The sequence below is a fragment of the Monodon monoceros genome, unplaced genomic scaffold, assembly GCF_005190385.1.
Source record: "Monodon monoceros isolate NGI ecotype Baffin Bay Population unplaced genomic scaffold, NGI_Narwhal_1 Super_Scaffold_13, whole genome shotgun sequence".
In the NCBI taxonomy this organism is placed as follows: Eukaryota; Metazoa; Chordata; class Mammalia; order Artiodactyla; family Monodontidae; genus Monodon; species Monodon monoceros.
The window spans coordinates 9,998,489-10,014,358 of record NW_021703769.1 but is presented as its reverse complement, the minus strand read 5'-3'; the positions used below and the strand labels follow the sequence as shown (position 1 = coordinate 10,014,358).

The following is a 15,870-nucleotide window of genomic DNA, read 5'->3' as shown; positions in this document are numbered from 1 at the left end:
TTTTATATAAGGGACTTGAGCATCCGTGGATTTGGGTACCCATGGGGGTCCTGGAACCAATCCCCCTCGGACACCAAGAGACAACTGTAATCGCGAGGAGTGGGGTCTTGCAAGAGACTTGAGAGGTTCACTCAGGGAAATAAGCTGTAACGACAAATAAATCGATGGGCAGGGGTGACTATGGCCCCACCACTCGTGAGCCAAGGTGGGGAGAGGCCACCTACCCCTACCTCTCCCCCCAGCTTCCCGACCGCCCCATCTCATGACACTCTCCCAGTATTTTCTCAGAGGAGTTTCTGTTTGCTTCTGTTTGTTCGACACACTTCCCAGTCCTGCCAACTCCTGCGGTCGAGCTTAATGAAGCCCAGCGGGGAAAAGCACAGCCACTGTGTGTGACTTTCCCAGCTGGGATTCAGCACGGGTCCGACTACCTTTGCTATGATCAAAATCTGTTGACCTGCGTGCACCTAAAACTTTTTTTTTTTTTTTTTAAAGACTGCTCTATGAAAAGGAACGTTCTTGATTTGCCTCCATGGCTCCAAAATGATCACCTGCTTCTGTTACGTTTTCAAATGATTATTTTGCCAAATTACCACTGAAAGGTTAATGGTTAGTTTCCAAATTGATCCCAGATGTTTACCGTTTTTTTCTGATGTCCTCAGGAAGATCATGTCAGCAGGGACCCGCTGGTTCTGCGTTATGAACAGAGAGACTGTTACTGTGAATGCCCCTGTGTGAGGTTTCCATCCCCAAGCCCCCGCCCCCTCGGTGGGGCGCGGGGGGGGGGGGCAACCCAAACCCACAGCCTCTTTTAAGTGTCTGCCTCTGTCAAAGACAGATCTGGGGATTTGTTTTGAATCTGAAAACTCTTGCACACTGCCGTTACGTTACTAATCTCCTATTGAAATCTTATCTCGGAAAGAGAGCTTCTAGTTTTCTGGCGAATCCAACCATTACCTCCTGAAATTGCAGCCAGAGGACCCGGGAGCCCAAAGCCTGCTCCCCGAGCTGGCTTTCTTCCAGGCTGTCTGCTGAAACTACATACATACACTTGGCTCACGCTTTCTGCTTCTACCAATTTTCCGGCTTGACGTTTGGCTTCGAGTGGGATTTTAATAAGGAAGTCAAGTAGCAAGAAGCAACAAAAGCCGTTCTCAAAAAAAGAGGGAAGCCAACAGCAGGCCTCATGTAATTGTGAACAGGCAAGTATGTCATAACATAAAGAAGCTTGTGTGGGTCTTCTGAGCTGCCACCCAGGAGAGCTTCACTTTACCCCAAATCAACTGTGAGTTCTTGGATTTAATCCTTTTAAAAGAGCATAGTTCACTTCCTACAGAAACAAGTTAAGATGCAATCCTTTTCTAATCAAATATGATTCCAAGACTCTCCAGGGCCACCCCCAAAATCCAACACCTCCCAAACATACACAGTAAGAAAAGGTATGAATGCTGGAGTAACAAACATTATCGACAGCGCTATCTTTAAAAATGCACCTGGGGCCTTTTTACTGTTCTCATGTTTCACTTAACCCCTACTCCCCATGAAATGACAGAAAAGCACAATGTTATTTAAGTCAAAAAATGTGAGACAAAATTGTTCAAGAGGTAAATGACAAATATTTTTATGTGCTTGTGCAGCCCCCAGACTTCCAGGAAAAACTTTATTATGATGAGTTTAAGACTCCAAAACAACAAGCACATCAAATAGGAAATCAAACCTTGGAATTGTGTTTGTAACTTGGATTTCTGGCTAAGAAGCACACAGAAACCATGAAAAAATATTCTGTGTGTGTGTGTCTCATGGGAAAGAGATGTTTCTCCCCAGGCAAAGCTTCTGGGTAGAATCCCAGAAAGCCAACGTCCAGTTCGGCCACCAGATACACGAATCACATGTCGCATTGGGACTCGTGAAGTGGGGGCAGTGACGTCCCTCTCCCAACGTGCCCACGCAGCAGCCGTCAGGAGCCACGAGACCCCACTCACCTTCTCCACAATGATAAGATCTCCAACTTGGATGCTGGAGCTCTTCACCTTCACTGTCCCTGCAAAGAAACAGGCCCAGATATATCACATCTGAATTCCTTCCAAGTCTGCGTACCTCGGCAGGGTGTCCGCTAGCCTGCGGACCCAGAAGCACGTGCCCCTGAGCCTGGCAGCAGCATCTCCTGTCTCTCCGAGAAAAGGTTCACCTACCACAGAGGCCGCCCCAAAAATGAATCCCCGTTTTGCGGAGCACTGGAATGACTCACTCAAGTAAGATCTTCTGTCTTAACAGCACCTTAGAAGCTATTCTAAATCAGCACCATAAAAGATTCAGCCTCAAACACACACACACACACACACACACACACACACACAGAAATGGGGAAGAAAATTCAGAGTCAGATCCATGGACAGAAGGTCAACACTTAATTCTCAACACCACCAAAGAGAAAGAGGATAACCCAAAATGACTGACTCTTTAAATCTGCGATTGCTCTACCGTGCAGTTTATATGGTTATGATAAGATCACATAACTGTGGCTGGATGTTTATCGGGATAAACAATAATCGCTAACATTAAACACTAACACTGTGCTAAGCGCTGTATAGATATTGACATCCTGATGGCTTCGCTTGCTCCTCTCAAAGGCCACCAGAAAAATATATTATCTCCAGTTTTCAGACAAAGAAAGTAGGCTCAGAGAGGCCCCGTCTTCCCCTAGTCTCACAGTTAGAACAGGTCAACACCAAGATTCAAACCCTCATCTGACTCCAGAGGATGGAATAAAAAAGAGGGACTTCGGTTCAACTCAAAAAACATTTACTCAAGTGCCACGTTCTAGGAATTCGAAGGTCCAAGACAGTCCCCTTGTCCTAAAAAAAAGCTCATAGTCTCACGCAGGCGTCGACAAACGCGTCCTATAAAGAGCAGGAGGGCAGACAGTTTAGGTTTTGCAGCCAATGGACAATCTCAACTCTCCCAACAACTCTTCTCCCCAAAGGCAAATAGCCTTTGTACATTTATATTTTAAAATGTAAAAAGTGTTCTTGGCTCCCGAGCGAAGATGGTGGGCTGAATTTGGCCCACTGGCTGTAGTCTGCAAACCCATAAGCTGGTGAGAAAGACAGCAAGACAAATGCTGTTAGTGCAAAATAGTGTGTCAAAGGATGGGAGCAAGTCCAGTGTGCAAAGGGAGCAGAAAAGGAGACCTCCCCCACTGAAGGAGGACCAAGAACAGTACCTGGCACCCAGAAGGCTCGTGACTGTTCACTCCACATTCAAGCCCCCTTAACTGAATGCCTGCTGGAGGCCAGGTGTTCTAAGGGTGGGATGCATGGGACTCGCACTCCAGCGGCAGGAAGGAGGCAAGAGACAAATAATGAATGAACGGGCTGGGGTATGGGGAGGTATCAACAAATGCTTTACAGGAGGGCTGAGGTCCGAATTAACCAGATGAAGGATACTGGTTACCAGCATCAGGAAAAAGGAAGGCATGAGATGGGAGACAGTGATGCACATGCGTAGCGCATGCATCTGCGTGGCCACAGGCTGGAACTCCTTTAGCAAGGGAGAAAGCATCACACGGAACAGAAAGAGAGAAAGGGCTTGGGGGGCCAGGTGGTCCAGCGCCCCATAAATAAGCCTGTGGAGGACATGGGTCTTTATTCTGGTGACGGATCAAATTCCCACACAAGGGAGTAACACCATAAAAATCTTCATGTTTTTGGCGTCTCGTAATAAAGCCCATTTAACTTACAAATGTTCAGCCAAGAGAGAAGAAAATACTCATGATTCTCACTCCTCCTCGATAAAGTATATGCCCCAGAGCAAGAGTGACCTGGGAGCTCTGAATCTGCTGCCCCCCACCGTGGACTCACTCCTTCAACAAACACCCAACACTCACCCACTAGGAACTAGCGCACAACGCAAGTTATTTTATCATACACTTTTCACATCATTTAATGCCATGGGTCTTTTTAGTAATTCACCACTAAATGAGATGTTTCAAAGCATTCCAATGACTTCAACTGAAACAACTCTTTCTAAGAGGTTCCACAGGGTTTGATTTTTAACTAATGTCTGTACTTAATTAAATTTTGTCATGGTAACAGTGAGAAGACCTGGCGCTAAAAGGGCAGCTCTTGAACACGAACGACTTTTAGAAAACACGTGGCAGATGGCTCTGATGACGGCTAGACTCTCTCCACCTAGGAAGGGAGCATCTGATAGGGCCCTGCTTTCATAAGTGGCCTGAGCCTGGGCATCCTCGGGACCCACTAGCCTCAAGCGTTCGCTGTGTCGATATATTGGCAGAGGGAACGGAGAACATCGGCGAGCCCTACGAGGCAGCTCGTTAGAAATGGCAGAATGAAGAGCGGGCTCCACGCGCAGAATTCTCTTCCGACCTGAACAATTCTTCTTGCCCAATGAGGGGGCAACAGGAAAAATGCATACAGATACGCTGCTCTCTCTGGACAGCTTATCAAAGCCTTCCTCGAGGGAAGATCGTAAATTCATCGTGCCCCCCACCCCCTGAGCCAGTGAGCTTTTCCTTCGCCTGAGCTCGCCCCAACTTTCCCGAACATAAATTTACACATTGTCTTTGGTTTTATTACTGAAATTTATGCTGGTGGCCTGACCCAAACCATCCCTGAGCCTGTGTTCTGATCTTCAAGACCTACTCACAAGTTTGCTCTTAATATCTAACCCTAAGAAGAGCACTGTTATAACTCTTATTAAATAATAACTGCATATGGATATATGTGTGTGTTAGCGAGACAAAGGACAAACTCAGGAAGATTATACTAAAAGGGTTAAGGTTGATTCCTTCTAGGGACAGAGGAGATTTACCCCTTTCTTTGGCAAAAATACTTTCTAAATTCTTCACGACAATTTTCTTATAATAAACATGAGGTGCTCTTCCAATAAGAAAAAGATATAATAAATTAAATTAGCTCAAACTTTTAAGTGACCAGGCCCAGATTTTTTCCTTCCACGGCAGGGTCCTGATTTACGATCGGTTAATTTGAACTCTGCCTCTCTGTCCATCTGCTCTACCTCAACAAAAACCCTTTAATCCGCTGTGTTTGCAGAGCAGTTTCTGACTAAACCCAGCAGGCCGATCCCTCGGACAAACCCTCCTACTGTAACTGGCTCCATCTCAGGAGGAGGGCAGCGGGGGCCACACCACCCTGAGGTCACTGGGGCTTCTCAGCCCCGGCTCCCTCATTAGCATTTTAGGATTTGGCGGGGATGAGCCTCAACTCTGCAGGTTCCACACAGGGAGACCCTCAGATTCACTCGCTCTATCGAGCCAACACACGGTCCTGACCATACATTAGGACTCTTCGGGCCGCACTACCGTTTTTGGGTGATCAACAATGTGCAGCTCAGGCCTGCACACAGAACACACATTTAGCATGTGTCTGTGTACCTGTGCGTTCTGAACGAGAAAAGGCAAATTAAAACCATAAGAATGAGAGGAGGAAAAGCGGCAGGAAAGAGAGAGCAGGAGAGGCAGAGAGCAGCATTTCGATTCCAACATTTACTGGGGTTTCGGTTGCCGACGTCCAAGTGAAACGCCCCTCTCTAAGAAGCCCACGAGTAGGTAGGGGAGGCACCGCTGGGGCAGGAGACAAAGAGGACCAGAGTCAGAAGAGCTGAGCACGCAGTGGCTGGGATTAACTTCCAGAACGACAAGACTCTGAAAATTGTGGAAAGGGCCCAAGACACATACTAAAACCACTCTTTTGAGTTTTCTACCAATATTCTTGCAAAAAAGGAACAAGAAACATTCGCACGATGGCAGAGCCCCCGTCTTCCCAGCAAGAGAATACGATATATGAAAAATAACACACTGACAGTGATTATTACCTACCTCAAGCGAGAGGAGCTCTCCCTACAGTCCATTATCTGATTAGAAGAAAATTCTCTCCCAACACCCCACTGAGAAGTTAGCAGACATACTTCCCAAGCACCCCTACTTTCTGTGTGTGTGTGCGTGTCATCTACCCTAGAGATTCCTAAAACTTCTAGAAGCAGAGTCCAACCCATGGGCATGTGACCTGTGTATTCACATAGATCCCCTCACCCTTGGCTGAATGACCTACGGTTTTCATCTTCAAATTCTTAATAACTTTTAAACAAGTGACCCCGTATTTTCATTTTGCACTGAGTCCCACAAATTACATAGCTGGTCCTGAACAGGAGTAATAACACCCATTCGCATCTTCTTTATAAAGTGCACAGGAAGATCCGGCCGTGGTCTAAGATCCGAAGCCACAGAACTCCTCACTTTGCCCCCCAGACCTCTTTTTTCTTTTGGACCCTGTCACACCCAGTCTCCAACCTCTAGGCTCTGGGATTCTTACATATCTTTGCAGAAACTCTACAGAAGTTGGGTAAGAGATTTTTCAAAGGTTAAGTGGCAGATTCTCTGCCAGACACATCCTAAATCATAAAACGCCTTCTATAAAAGAAATGCATCCCGTTCAGCTTCTGCCACTTCACCCAGGTCACCTCTGAGCTAGAGTTTATAACGGGGAACAAACTTCCAATTACTAGAGCTGTTTATTTCTGCAGAGATGGACCCCCGAGCCTTTCATAAGCAAACCCATTGAGCCCAAACCGTGCTTTTCATGGATGAGAGCTTCAGAATAAGGGCAGTTTGTCTATACTGCAGAGAGAAACCAGATGTTTCCCTTGAGTCGAAACAAGCAAATGACAATTCAGTCACACTGCAGAACAGCCCAAAAAAAAAAAAAAAGTAAATTCCGGAGCACTAGTACGTGTGGGCCAATTTTTTGACCTCCGAACACCTCCAGCTATACTTCTATTTTTCATTGTGCCTGCAGGACATTGATTGCCTTTGCAGGTCTTTAGCAGCAAGCTCCATGCACTAACCCTGGTTAATGTATAACTCTTTAACTCGAACTCTAATCTGACTGTGACAGTGATGAGTTGTAAATTCTACAGCATGTGTACATTTCCTGGGCTTGACACGAAAACGCCTTTGCAGACCCCGCAGAGTTCATAGGTTTAAAGTTGAAATTTTCATATTCCGATCAGGTTGTCTGCATTCCCCAAAGCCTAAGAAAAGACTGTTATTTGAAAACAGGCAAAGGGTGGAAGAATATTATTATAAATTCCACGGGCCACTTCCTGGGGCTTTTGTTTAAATTAGCGGGAACTTTAAAAGAAAGGCTGTAGTTTAAATTTAACAAGTGTATACCCAACAGAGGCTTTTAAAATAAATACATAAATGGCCCTTCCCTGCTTCTGGTGCCCAATAATGATGAAATAGGCCAACACCCCTGGCAGGGGGGAAATACCTTTTGCGAAAGATAACAGTGCAATTTGCATTTGAGATTTTTTTTCCAGGGTTTTTAAAATTTTTTTAATTAAACAATAGATCAGTTCACCGGCGATTTATAATAAAGTCAAACTGAGTAGTTTTAAAGAATAAAAGGAACCTTATGGGTCTGAAATAACAAACTTCACATCTGTCAGAGAATTATGGGAAAGTGTTTGGCAAGACCTATTTTAAGACTTGTAAAAGCTAATGCTCTGAATCTTAATGAGGAAAGCCTGGGAAGGGGAATGCTTCGCTTACTGAGCTGTATTTGAGATCCTCAGTAAAGACCTTTGCAGTACTTCTGCGGCAGTAATATCAAAAAGACCATCACTGAGCAGATGCAAACTATTATACATAGAATGGATAAGCAACAAGGTCCTGTTGTATCGCACAGGGAACTAGATTCAATACCCTGTAATAAACCATAGTGGAAAAGAACATGAAAAAGAGTATATATATATATATATATATATATATATATATATATATATATATATATATATATATATACATACATGCAACTGAATCACTTTGCTGCACACCAGAAACAAACACAACATTGTAAATCAACTATACTTCAATAAAATAAAAAATTTTTAAAAGACCATCACTGTAACCCTCTTCTTTTAAAAAAGTATAAAGCAGTTTTAGTGTTACCCTAGGTCTGAACAGAGTATGAAAACAAACGGTACTTGTGTTTAAGAAGACAGCGTTTTCGTTTAGCTAATTATTAGCTAAACAACTCCCCATTAATGAACACATGTTCCCTGCCCTATCCTACCTTCTGATGAACTCCAATGGAATACAACGCCCTAAAAGAAACACATGTGTGTCCTTAGACCTCAAATTTTAGTCACATTAATTGCAATCCTAAATAATGGTGCAAAGTGGATTTTGGACTAAATTGAAAAAAAGACCTCACTCTCAAATGGAAGTGAGATCCTTGAGGTTATTCTGTAACTGGGAAAGGGTGAACAGAGCAGCACGAAGGAACAATCTGAAAAGAACTGGAGAAGAGGAAAGATATCCGTTCCGTTTTTTACACCACATATGTACTAAAAAGCTGAAAATGAGAGGGAGTCTCTCCATTTTGCACAGACCTTTGGCTTACGACTTACGGTTCACCATGTGCCCAGATGTCCCCAGCAGGAAAGAAGCATCAGCAATTGTGTTAATTATGCTTCTGTTTGCACTTTCCTTCAAGGCTAATTATCCACTTGCTTCATTTAGCCCTTGATCACAAGTTAGTCTGAGAAAACATTCCTGGCATGAAGACCCCTGGAATTCATCTGGTAAAAATGCAAATCCAACTGCCCTTACTACCTGTGATAAGCAAGGCAGATTCCCCCTCCAGAATTAAAGTTTTGGTTTGGTAAGGACAAGGATAAAGAAAAATAATTCCTTGACTAATTACTCTTTCCTGACCCAACCCAAATCTTTCAAGTAACAAAACAAAGTTTTGCTGGGTCTGTTACTACTTCAAGACCCTCTCTTCTTCGGCTTTGGTGTTTGCAGTGCCACTGAATGCTATTAATTTGGAAAGACAGCTCCACAATTAAAGTCACAGAACGCATAAAAGTCCAATAAGAACCTCTCAAGTCTCTGATCAGCTTTAAATGTGGATTCCAAGTAGGAGGAGAGGGGATGCTTATTTATCTAAAAGCATCATTCCTACTTGGCTTTCAACAGTTCGTTCATCTCAGAATGAGGGGGCTGGATTGATTTCTTTGGACTCAGCAATGTGTTTTGTCCTACTGTACAGCAAAAGGAACTATATTCAATATCCTGTAATAAACCATAATGGAAAAGAATATGAAAAAAATGCATACATATGTATAACTGAATCATTTTGCTATAACCAGAAACTAACACAACATTGTAAATCAACTACATTTCAATTAAAAAAGAAGTGTTTTAAAATGGACTTAAATCTAGAAGCCCTTCTGTAGCATATGTATTAAGGCTGAACGCCATGGCAATCATTGAGATATTCTATGGGAGAGTGTGAGCCTCAGCTCCAGGCACAAAGTGGAGCCTAGACTTATAGGCTAAGGTTTTACATTCAGACAAGCCGGGGTTCACATCAAGCTCTACCCCTTAACCAGCTACATCATCTCAGGCACAATACTTAACCTCTATAAGCCTCAGTTCCCCATAGGTAAAAGCTACCTCCATGAGGCTGTTTAAAATAATTACAGACCAGACCTTGTCCAGCACCTGGCTGGCTTATAGTAGGTAAATCTTTCTCTTTTTCTCTCCTGCTTCCCAATCTGGACAGCGTTTTTCAAACAGTTCCAATGCCACCTTCTCCCTCTAGCACGCCTTGATTACAGATTCCTGGATCACAGAATAAACTGCCCCAGAGTCTCAGGTCTTCACTGGCCAATATGGTTTTTTCTTCTATTTTCCCAGGAAGGAGAGGCTCTGGAAACAAGGCGGAATTGGGAAGAACAAGACAGAGCCAGAACCTGGGGTTCTGTACCCCACGCCTCTAGCCATCCCAGCCTGTGACCTTTGGAGAACTCTTTACCAGGAACACTTCATCGGCACGTGATTCCCGTAAAGGCACAGGGCCCTGCACTCAGAAGGGGCCATTACTTGGTTTCATGCTCTGCTGCCGCCATCCTGAATAATTTTTGAACGGGAGCCCCAAGTGTCCATTTTTCATTCAGCACCACCAATCATAAAGCCAGTGCTGCTTTCTTCCAACCTCGAAGACTCAGGATGCAGGTCACCTCTTCCGGGAAGACAGCATCAGCTCCTCTCTGATGGGCTCCCGTAACCTCCCGTAACCTCTGCTTCATACCTCCATTAACTCACCCACCAATATTTAATGAACCCCTGCTACGATACCACCAGCACTGCCTTTCTTGGGCACAGACCAAATCCCAGCACAGTGCTAAGTTTTTCTCATGCAAGAGTTATATTTACGGCAACTCTCTAAGGTAGGCGCTATTATTATCCCCAATTTACCGACAGATTAAGGGATCTGTCCCCACAGCAGGGGGGGAGGCAGAAGCAGGACTCTTGAATCCAGGCAGAGCACAAACTCAGAACCACTACTCTCCTCAACCACCAGGCACTGTGCTCAGAACAAGGAACGTGGTGGTCACGAAAGGGGATATTCTTTTTAAGGACCACAACACTCATGCCACTAAAGTATAACTACTAGTTACATTTTGTAATCATCCCCTTTACATGCCTGGATACCTTGCTGGACTATTAATTTCCCGAAGTCCCAGCCCCTCAAGTTTATCTCTGTAATACAGAAACCTCTCACAGACTTTGGAAAGTGATGGAGTTTCAAATATCCTTGAAGAATGAAAAAAAGGTCATTTCTACATGTAGGCTAATTTTATTATCAATATTAAAATACTGCAAATACTTCTTATTAAACTATGACAATTACATTAAAAACTAATCCATTGATGTGTTGTTTTAGACACATCTTGAATGATATAAGATGATCTAAACCACTGGAAGCAGCAATTAAAAAAAAAAAAAAAAAGATCATCCATTTTTTTCTCCCAATGGTGAATTTCTTATTTCCAGAGTTTTTAATTCACTTGTTTAAAATCAATTTTTTTTCTCCAAGTTCGAAACTTTTTCAATTCGATTAACATAATGCCTCTACAACTTTGGTAACGTGCCACTGGCATTCTTAAAATGACATAAATTCCTGCATTGTTGTGAATCTAATTTTGAGACCTCGAGCAAACACGAATTGACGGACAAGCTACAAAGTAACTGGCCTAAAACTGGCCTGTCCTTTTCAAAAATGTCAATGTCATAAAGAAATCCGGAGAACTCCGCCAAGTTCGAGGAGATCAGGGAGAAAGGACAACTAAATGCAAAAGGCAAACCTGTCCTGGCTCCTGGACAAGAAAAAAAAAAAAGCTATAAAAAAAATTTTAGGAACAAATGGCGAATTCTGAGTAAGAAGTATAGATGAGATTAATAGTAATGTAATGATAAACTTCCTGATTTTGTAATTATACTGTGCTATGTAAGGAGAACATCCTACTGGGAATTAAACGTTGATGTATTTACAGGTTAAAAGGGAACAGTGTATGCAACTTAATTCTCCAAGGGCTTAGAAAGTGTGAGGGGAAAGCGTGAAAAAGACAAAAGCTTAACAACCGATGAATCTGGGTGAAGGCAAACAGGAGTTTTCCACATGATTTCTGCAACTAATTTGCTAGTTAGAAGTTATCACCCACCCACCCCAAATATTTAACTATATTAGTACAAGCACTGCTGTTATCAAACAGGAAATGATGCCGAATGCAGATAAGTATAATGGCTTATAATCTCATGATCAAGGACTTGGTATTTTGGTTTCCAAACTTTTTTGAACTCCAAAAATAGTGTTGAAAAGTACATTTTAAGATGCCATGTGATAAAAAGAGAAAACAGTCCTGCGTGGATATACATATACATATCTGTTTCCCTTTGCTTTTGAAAAGCCTCACTCAAGAAAATATTATTAAATAATTGAATGGTAAGGTAAAAAAAAAAAAGGCTTCTTTCTCTTCCTCTCTCTGAAATCCTCCAGTTTGGGCTTCATACTTTGGCCCTTCCCCCCACAGTGTATCAAATAACTAACCTCCCCTCCTTCACTTTCCAAGCTGACAGTTTTCTTCAGTGCCTTTTGGGGCCTTTCAAAACAAATTGCAGAGCCAGGGTCTGGGTTAATATTCAGAACTCTGCTAGGTCTTCCCCTACTGTTGGATTGGCATGACAATGGAAACCACGGGCCACAGAAGGAGACCCACAAAGGAAGACAAGTTTTTAATGCTACAGCCATCTGCCAGTTCTCCTCGGGATCTTTTCAAGAACTGAGGGAAGCTAAAGCAGGGGCTGAGAAGGGGGTCGGGTCTGCAGGGGAGGGCAGAAAAATCACTCACAGGAAAAGCAATTGCAATATGAAAAGAACCAAAGAAGGTCTGGAGCCTGGATGGCTGAATGAATGGGATCCCAGGGCCCCTCCTCCTGAGCTCTAAATAGACCCACCGCACCCTCTCGATGGGGCTTTTGTCGGTTGCCAAGCATTTTAAATGTTATAGTCAGAATATGTTATTAAGGGAGGATTTAATATACACAAACCACAAAAAAACATACTCCAGAGGGGTCTTCTGATTACCCACATGGAAAGCCCAAGCCACCTGCCTTTGCAAAGATTACGCTGGGTTTTCTTTCTTTAGGGAGCAAAACGTCCTAAATACAGTAGTTTAGCAATAATAAAGCATTTCTATACCAACTCTAAATCCCCCCTTCTCCCAGAGACTTGCAACTTTTTAAGACCACCAACTATGAAAATCTATTTCAATGCATTAAAACAAGATACTTTCATGCCCTCACAGGATTATACTTTTTTTAAAAAAATTTGGAGCCTTAAATAAATTTCTCCAACATTTTTCCGAGAAGGAAAATTCTACTCAAACCCCTGAAACCATGCTTCCTCAGAAGACTAACGCACTAAACGTACAGCAGTTCACAACCTGGCTGGCTGCAAGCTCCCTTGGGCATCTATCTTATCTCTTTCCGAATTCTCAATTTCCTGAAGGCAAACCACAGTTTTTATTCCCCTCAGCCGCTCCTAAAACATTATTAATCCCTGAATGGGATCAGTAATCTTCGAGGAACTTTAGGTAACATTCTCTCAAGTCTGAATACAACCTTGCAGGAAATCTAGGTAGAATTTGTAGTTGGAAACAGAAGTCGACACTGGCTGGGTTGTTTTGTGGGTTCTCAACGGTGTGTTTGAGCAGGTTTTTAAAATTCCCCCATTTCAAAAATTCAAATTAAAGGTTACCTAGTAATTTCTCTTTGGGTCAGATTTAGTCACTCTTCACTCTTCCATCTTGAGGATTTATAAGATGGCTTCAAAGAAACCTTCACAGATGCAGCTTTTATTATATTAAGTCTGGTGCCTTCTTAAAAACTCACATTGCAAAGTTGTAACGTTCGTTTTGTAATGTTGAAAGAGTATCTTTTAAAGCTGCACTGCCTTGGAAACGCGTGTGGGAGGATGCAAAGCGCACAGAATTAAATTCCAGGTTGACGAGGCACAAGTCAGATGACAGGACTGGCTCTAAGAGGGCAGTGGCAGCCCAGGGATGCGGCTGGAGTAACCCCAGGTCCTGGGGCAGACGCTGGCCTCCCTGGTGCCGGCAACGAGTGACTGCCCTGCCACGGGGCACCCACACACCCGCCGGCCCCGGGCCTTGAACTCTGCTCCCTGACTGTCAGCGGCCCATGATTGAGTTGCAACCCTGTGGGCCACCCCCCACACACACTGGGGGCCCTGCTGCAGGAAGTGGCCCCACTGGGGCCAGGAGGCTGACCTCTCGCTGTGAGCCGGCTGTAGACCTGCGAGTTGACTTCCTTGTCTCGCACGTAGCATCGGATCTCCTCCACCGCCTCTCGGATGATGGTGACAGCCAGCACGAAGCCCTGCACAGAGACAGAGAGAGGGTGAGCCCTGGTGGAAGCCACCTTCCTCTCCTGGGGCCGGACCTGCTAATTATTCCAAGGGCAGAAACCCCAGCAAACCCACTTCTCTGAATCTCATGCACCGGAAAAACTCTCACTGACACACATGTGTACAGGGATGTCCGCAGTCACCACCACCACAGGGTTCCTAAGAGTGAAAAACACAGAAACCCCAGGACCGTCCGGCCACAGGTGAGGGCTGAGTGATGGTGACCTCTGACGTCTGCATCTCACTCGCCACGTGCCGGGTGCCATTCGAAGTGCTTTCCACCCCTTAGTGCAGTTCGTGGCTGAGATCACCACACTACCCGTGAAGAAACTGAGACACACAGAGGTTGAATAATCTTGCTCCTACGTGATATCGGAGGGAATCTAGTTCCAGAGTCTTAACCGCCACAACGTTCTGCCTCTGGAGAAACCTGGGTAGGTGGAACCAGAAAGATGGTCCACCAGGGCCCAAAGTGAAATGCATCCCTGTTTGTATTGACCTGTCAGTAGGGAAATTAACTTTCCGGAACATAACAATGTAACACTGTTCAAATTAACACCAACAAAGATTCTCCTATACTGCTAAAGATTTTCCACTGTCCTCCACTACTGGTTAGATTCCTCTGCAAGGTAGGGGGCTAAGATGGGATGGAGACTTCAGTCTTTCCTGTAATGTTTTAAACTTCTATAAAGAAAACATATTAAAGTATTAATTGCGTAAGTACACACTCATAAAAAGAAAATTTTAAACTGCCCTACCTTCCCAAGTCAGATACGCCAACTCATAAAAACCTGGTACAGAGGTTATACTCACAGGTATGTGAGTCACCCGTATCTAGAATCTATTTTCATCTAGATTTTTCCTCTTGTATCAAGAAAGGCAAGAACCGTCATTCATTTTTTCTTACAAAATACACTTGTCACCCCTCCTTTTAAAGTTTTTTTTTTTTTTTAATGCAGAGAGCACAATCGCCCCAAGGTTAGCAGTAGTGAATTCTTTGAGGCTTTCATCTTCATACTGTTTATCCCATGCAATATATTAAGTTAGATTCAAAGGACTTCAAATCTCTTATGTAAATTTAGCCAGAGATGTGCTGCTCTGTGAAACTCCTCCAAAGGCCCACACATCTTTACAATCAAAGGATTACTCCTGTTTCCACTCAGATGTAAAGTACACACTGAAGCCAAAGCAAAACTGGTACATTTCAGAAAAAAAAAACAAAACGCATAACCAGACCACATACAGAGGTGAGAGAAAACCCATTCTGGAAAAGCACGGCCGGTTTGCAGAATCCCCACCCCCTCCCCCAGGCTGCTGTTTTGTTCTGGGCCATAACCCACGTTTTTTGTTGTTTGTTTTTTCAAATGTTCCAGTTTCTATTTCTCTCTGCATGGGCCTGGCTAAATCCCATTGATGTTAATGGAAAGTGTGTGCTCACTACAAAGACAGGAGGCGCTAACCTCCCCGCTACAAATAAATACCCCCTCATAAGTCACCGTATCTATGACCCCCGAACACACACACACACACACACACACACACACACACACACACACGCACACACATGCACACACAGTCCTCATCAATCCCAGGGGACGTGCCACATCTTAAGCTAGAAACTGCTTTACAAAGAGCTGCACATGTAGTCCAGAAATAAATTCCACCCGTCCAACTTTGGAGGTCCTTAAGAGCCACAGATACTGAGAAAGAGGCTTGAATGCGAGTGGGGGGTTTTCTGAGCTTGTAAGGAAATCAGAGGTGATGACGGTGAACAGACATGAAATTCTGAAGGTGCTAAGACTCTTCTATAAAGTTGTATGTCAAAAATAGATTTACTAAAGCAAAATTCTGAAGGAAATCAGAAAAGCCGTTCCCTCTGGCTGGGGAGGGGGCTGACTGGAGAGGGGCAAGAGGGGACTCCCGGGGTGATGGAATGGTCCTGACCAAGGTGGTGTTGACATGGGTGTTGACAAATGTCAACACACAGTGAACTGAAAACTTAGTATCTGTGCATTTTATGGCATGTAGATCGCATCTTAATAACAACAAA

General features: G+C 43.9%; 1 protein-coding gene across 2 annotated transcripts in view; it reads right to left on the bottom strand.

Moving 5' to 3' along the window:
• Window positions 1-15,870, bottom strand: part of ATP9A (ATPase phospholipid transporting 9A (putative)) — a 128,403-nt gene that overhangs the window by 78,010 nt on the left and 34,523 nt on the right. For both annotated transcript variants that reach the window (XM_029220132.1, XM_029220133.1), the window contains exons 4-6: window positions 13,684-13,792; window positions 1,983-2,041; window positions 641-692 (exon numbers count right to left, since the gene is read on the bottom strand). In XM_029220132.1, coding sequence (XP_029075965.1) covers window positions 641-692; window positions 1,983-2,041; window positions 13,684-13,792 — 220 coding nt within the window. The remainder of the gene's footprint in view (window positions 1-640; window positions 693-1,982; window positions 2,042-13,683; window positions 13,793-15,870) is intronic.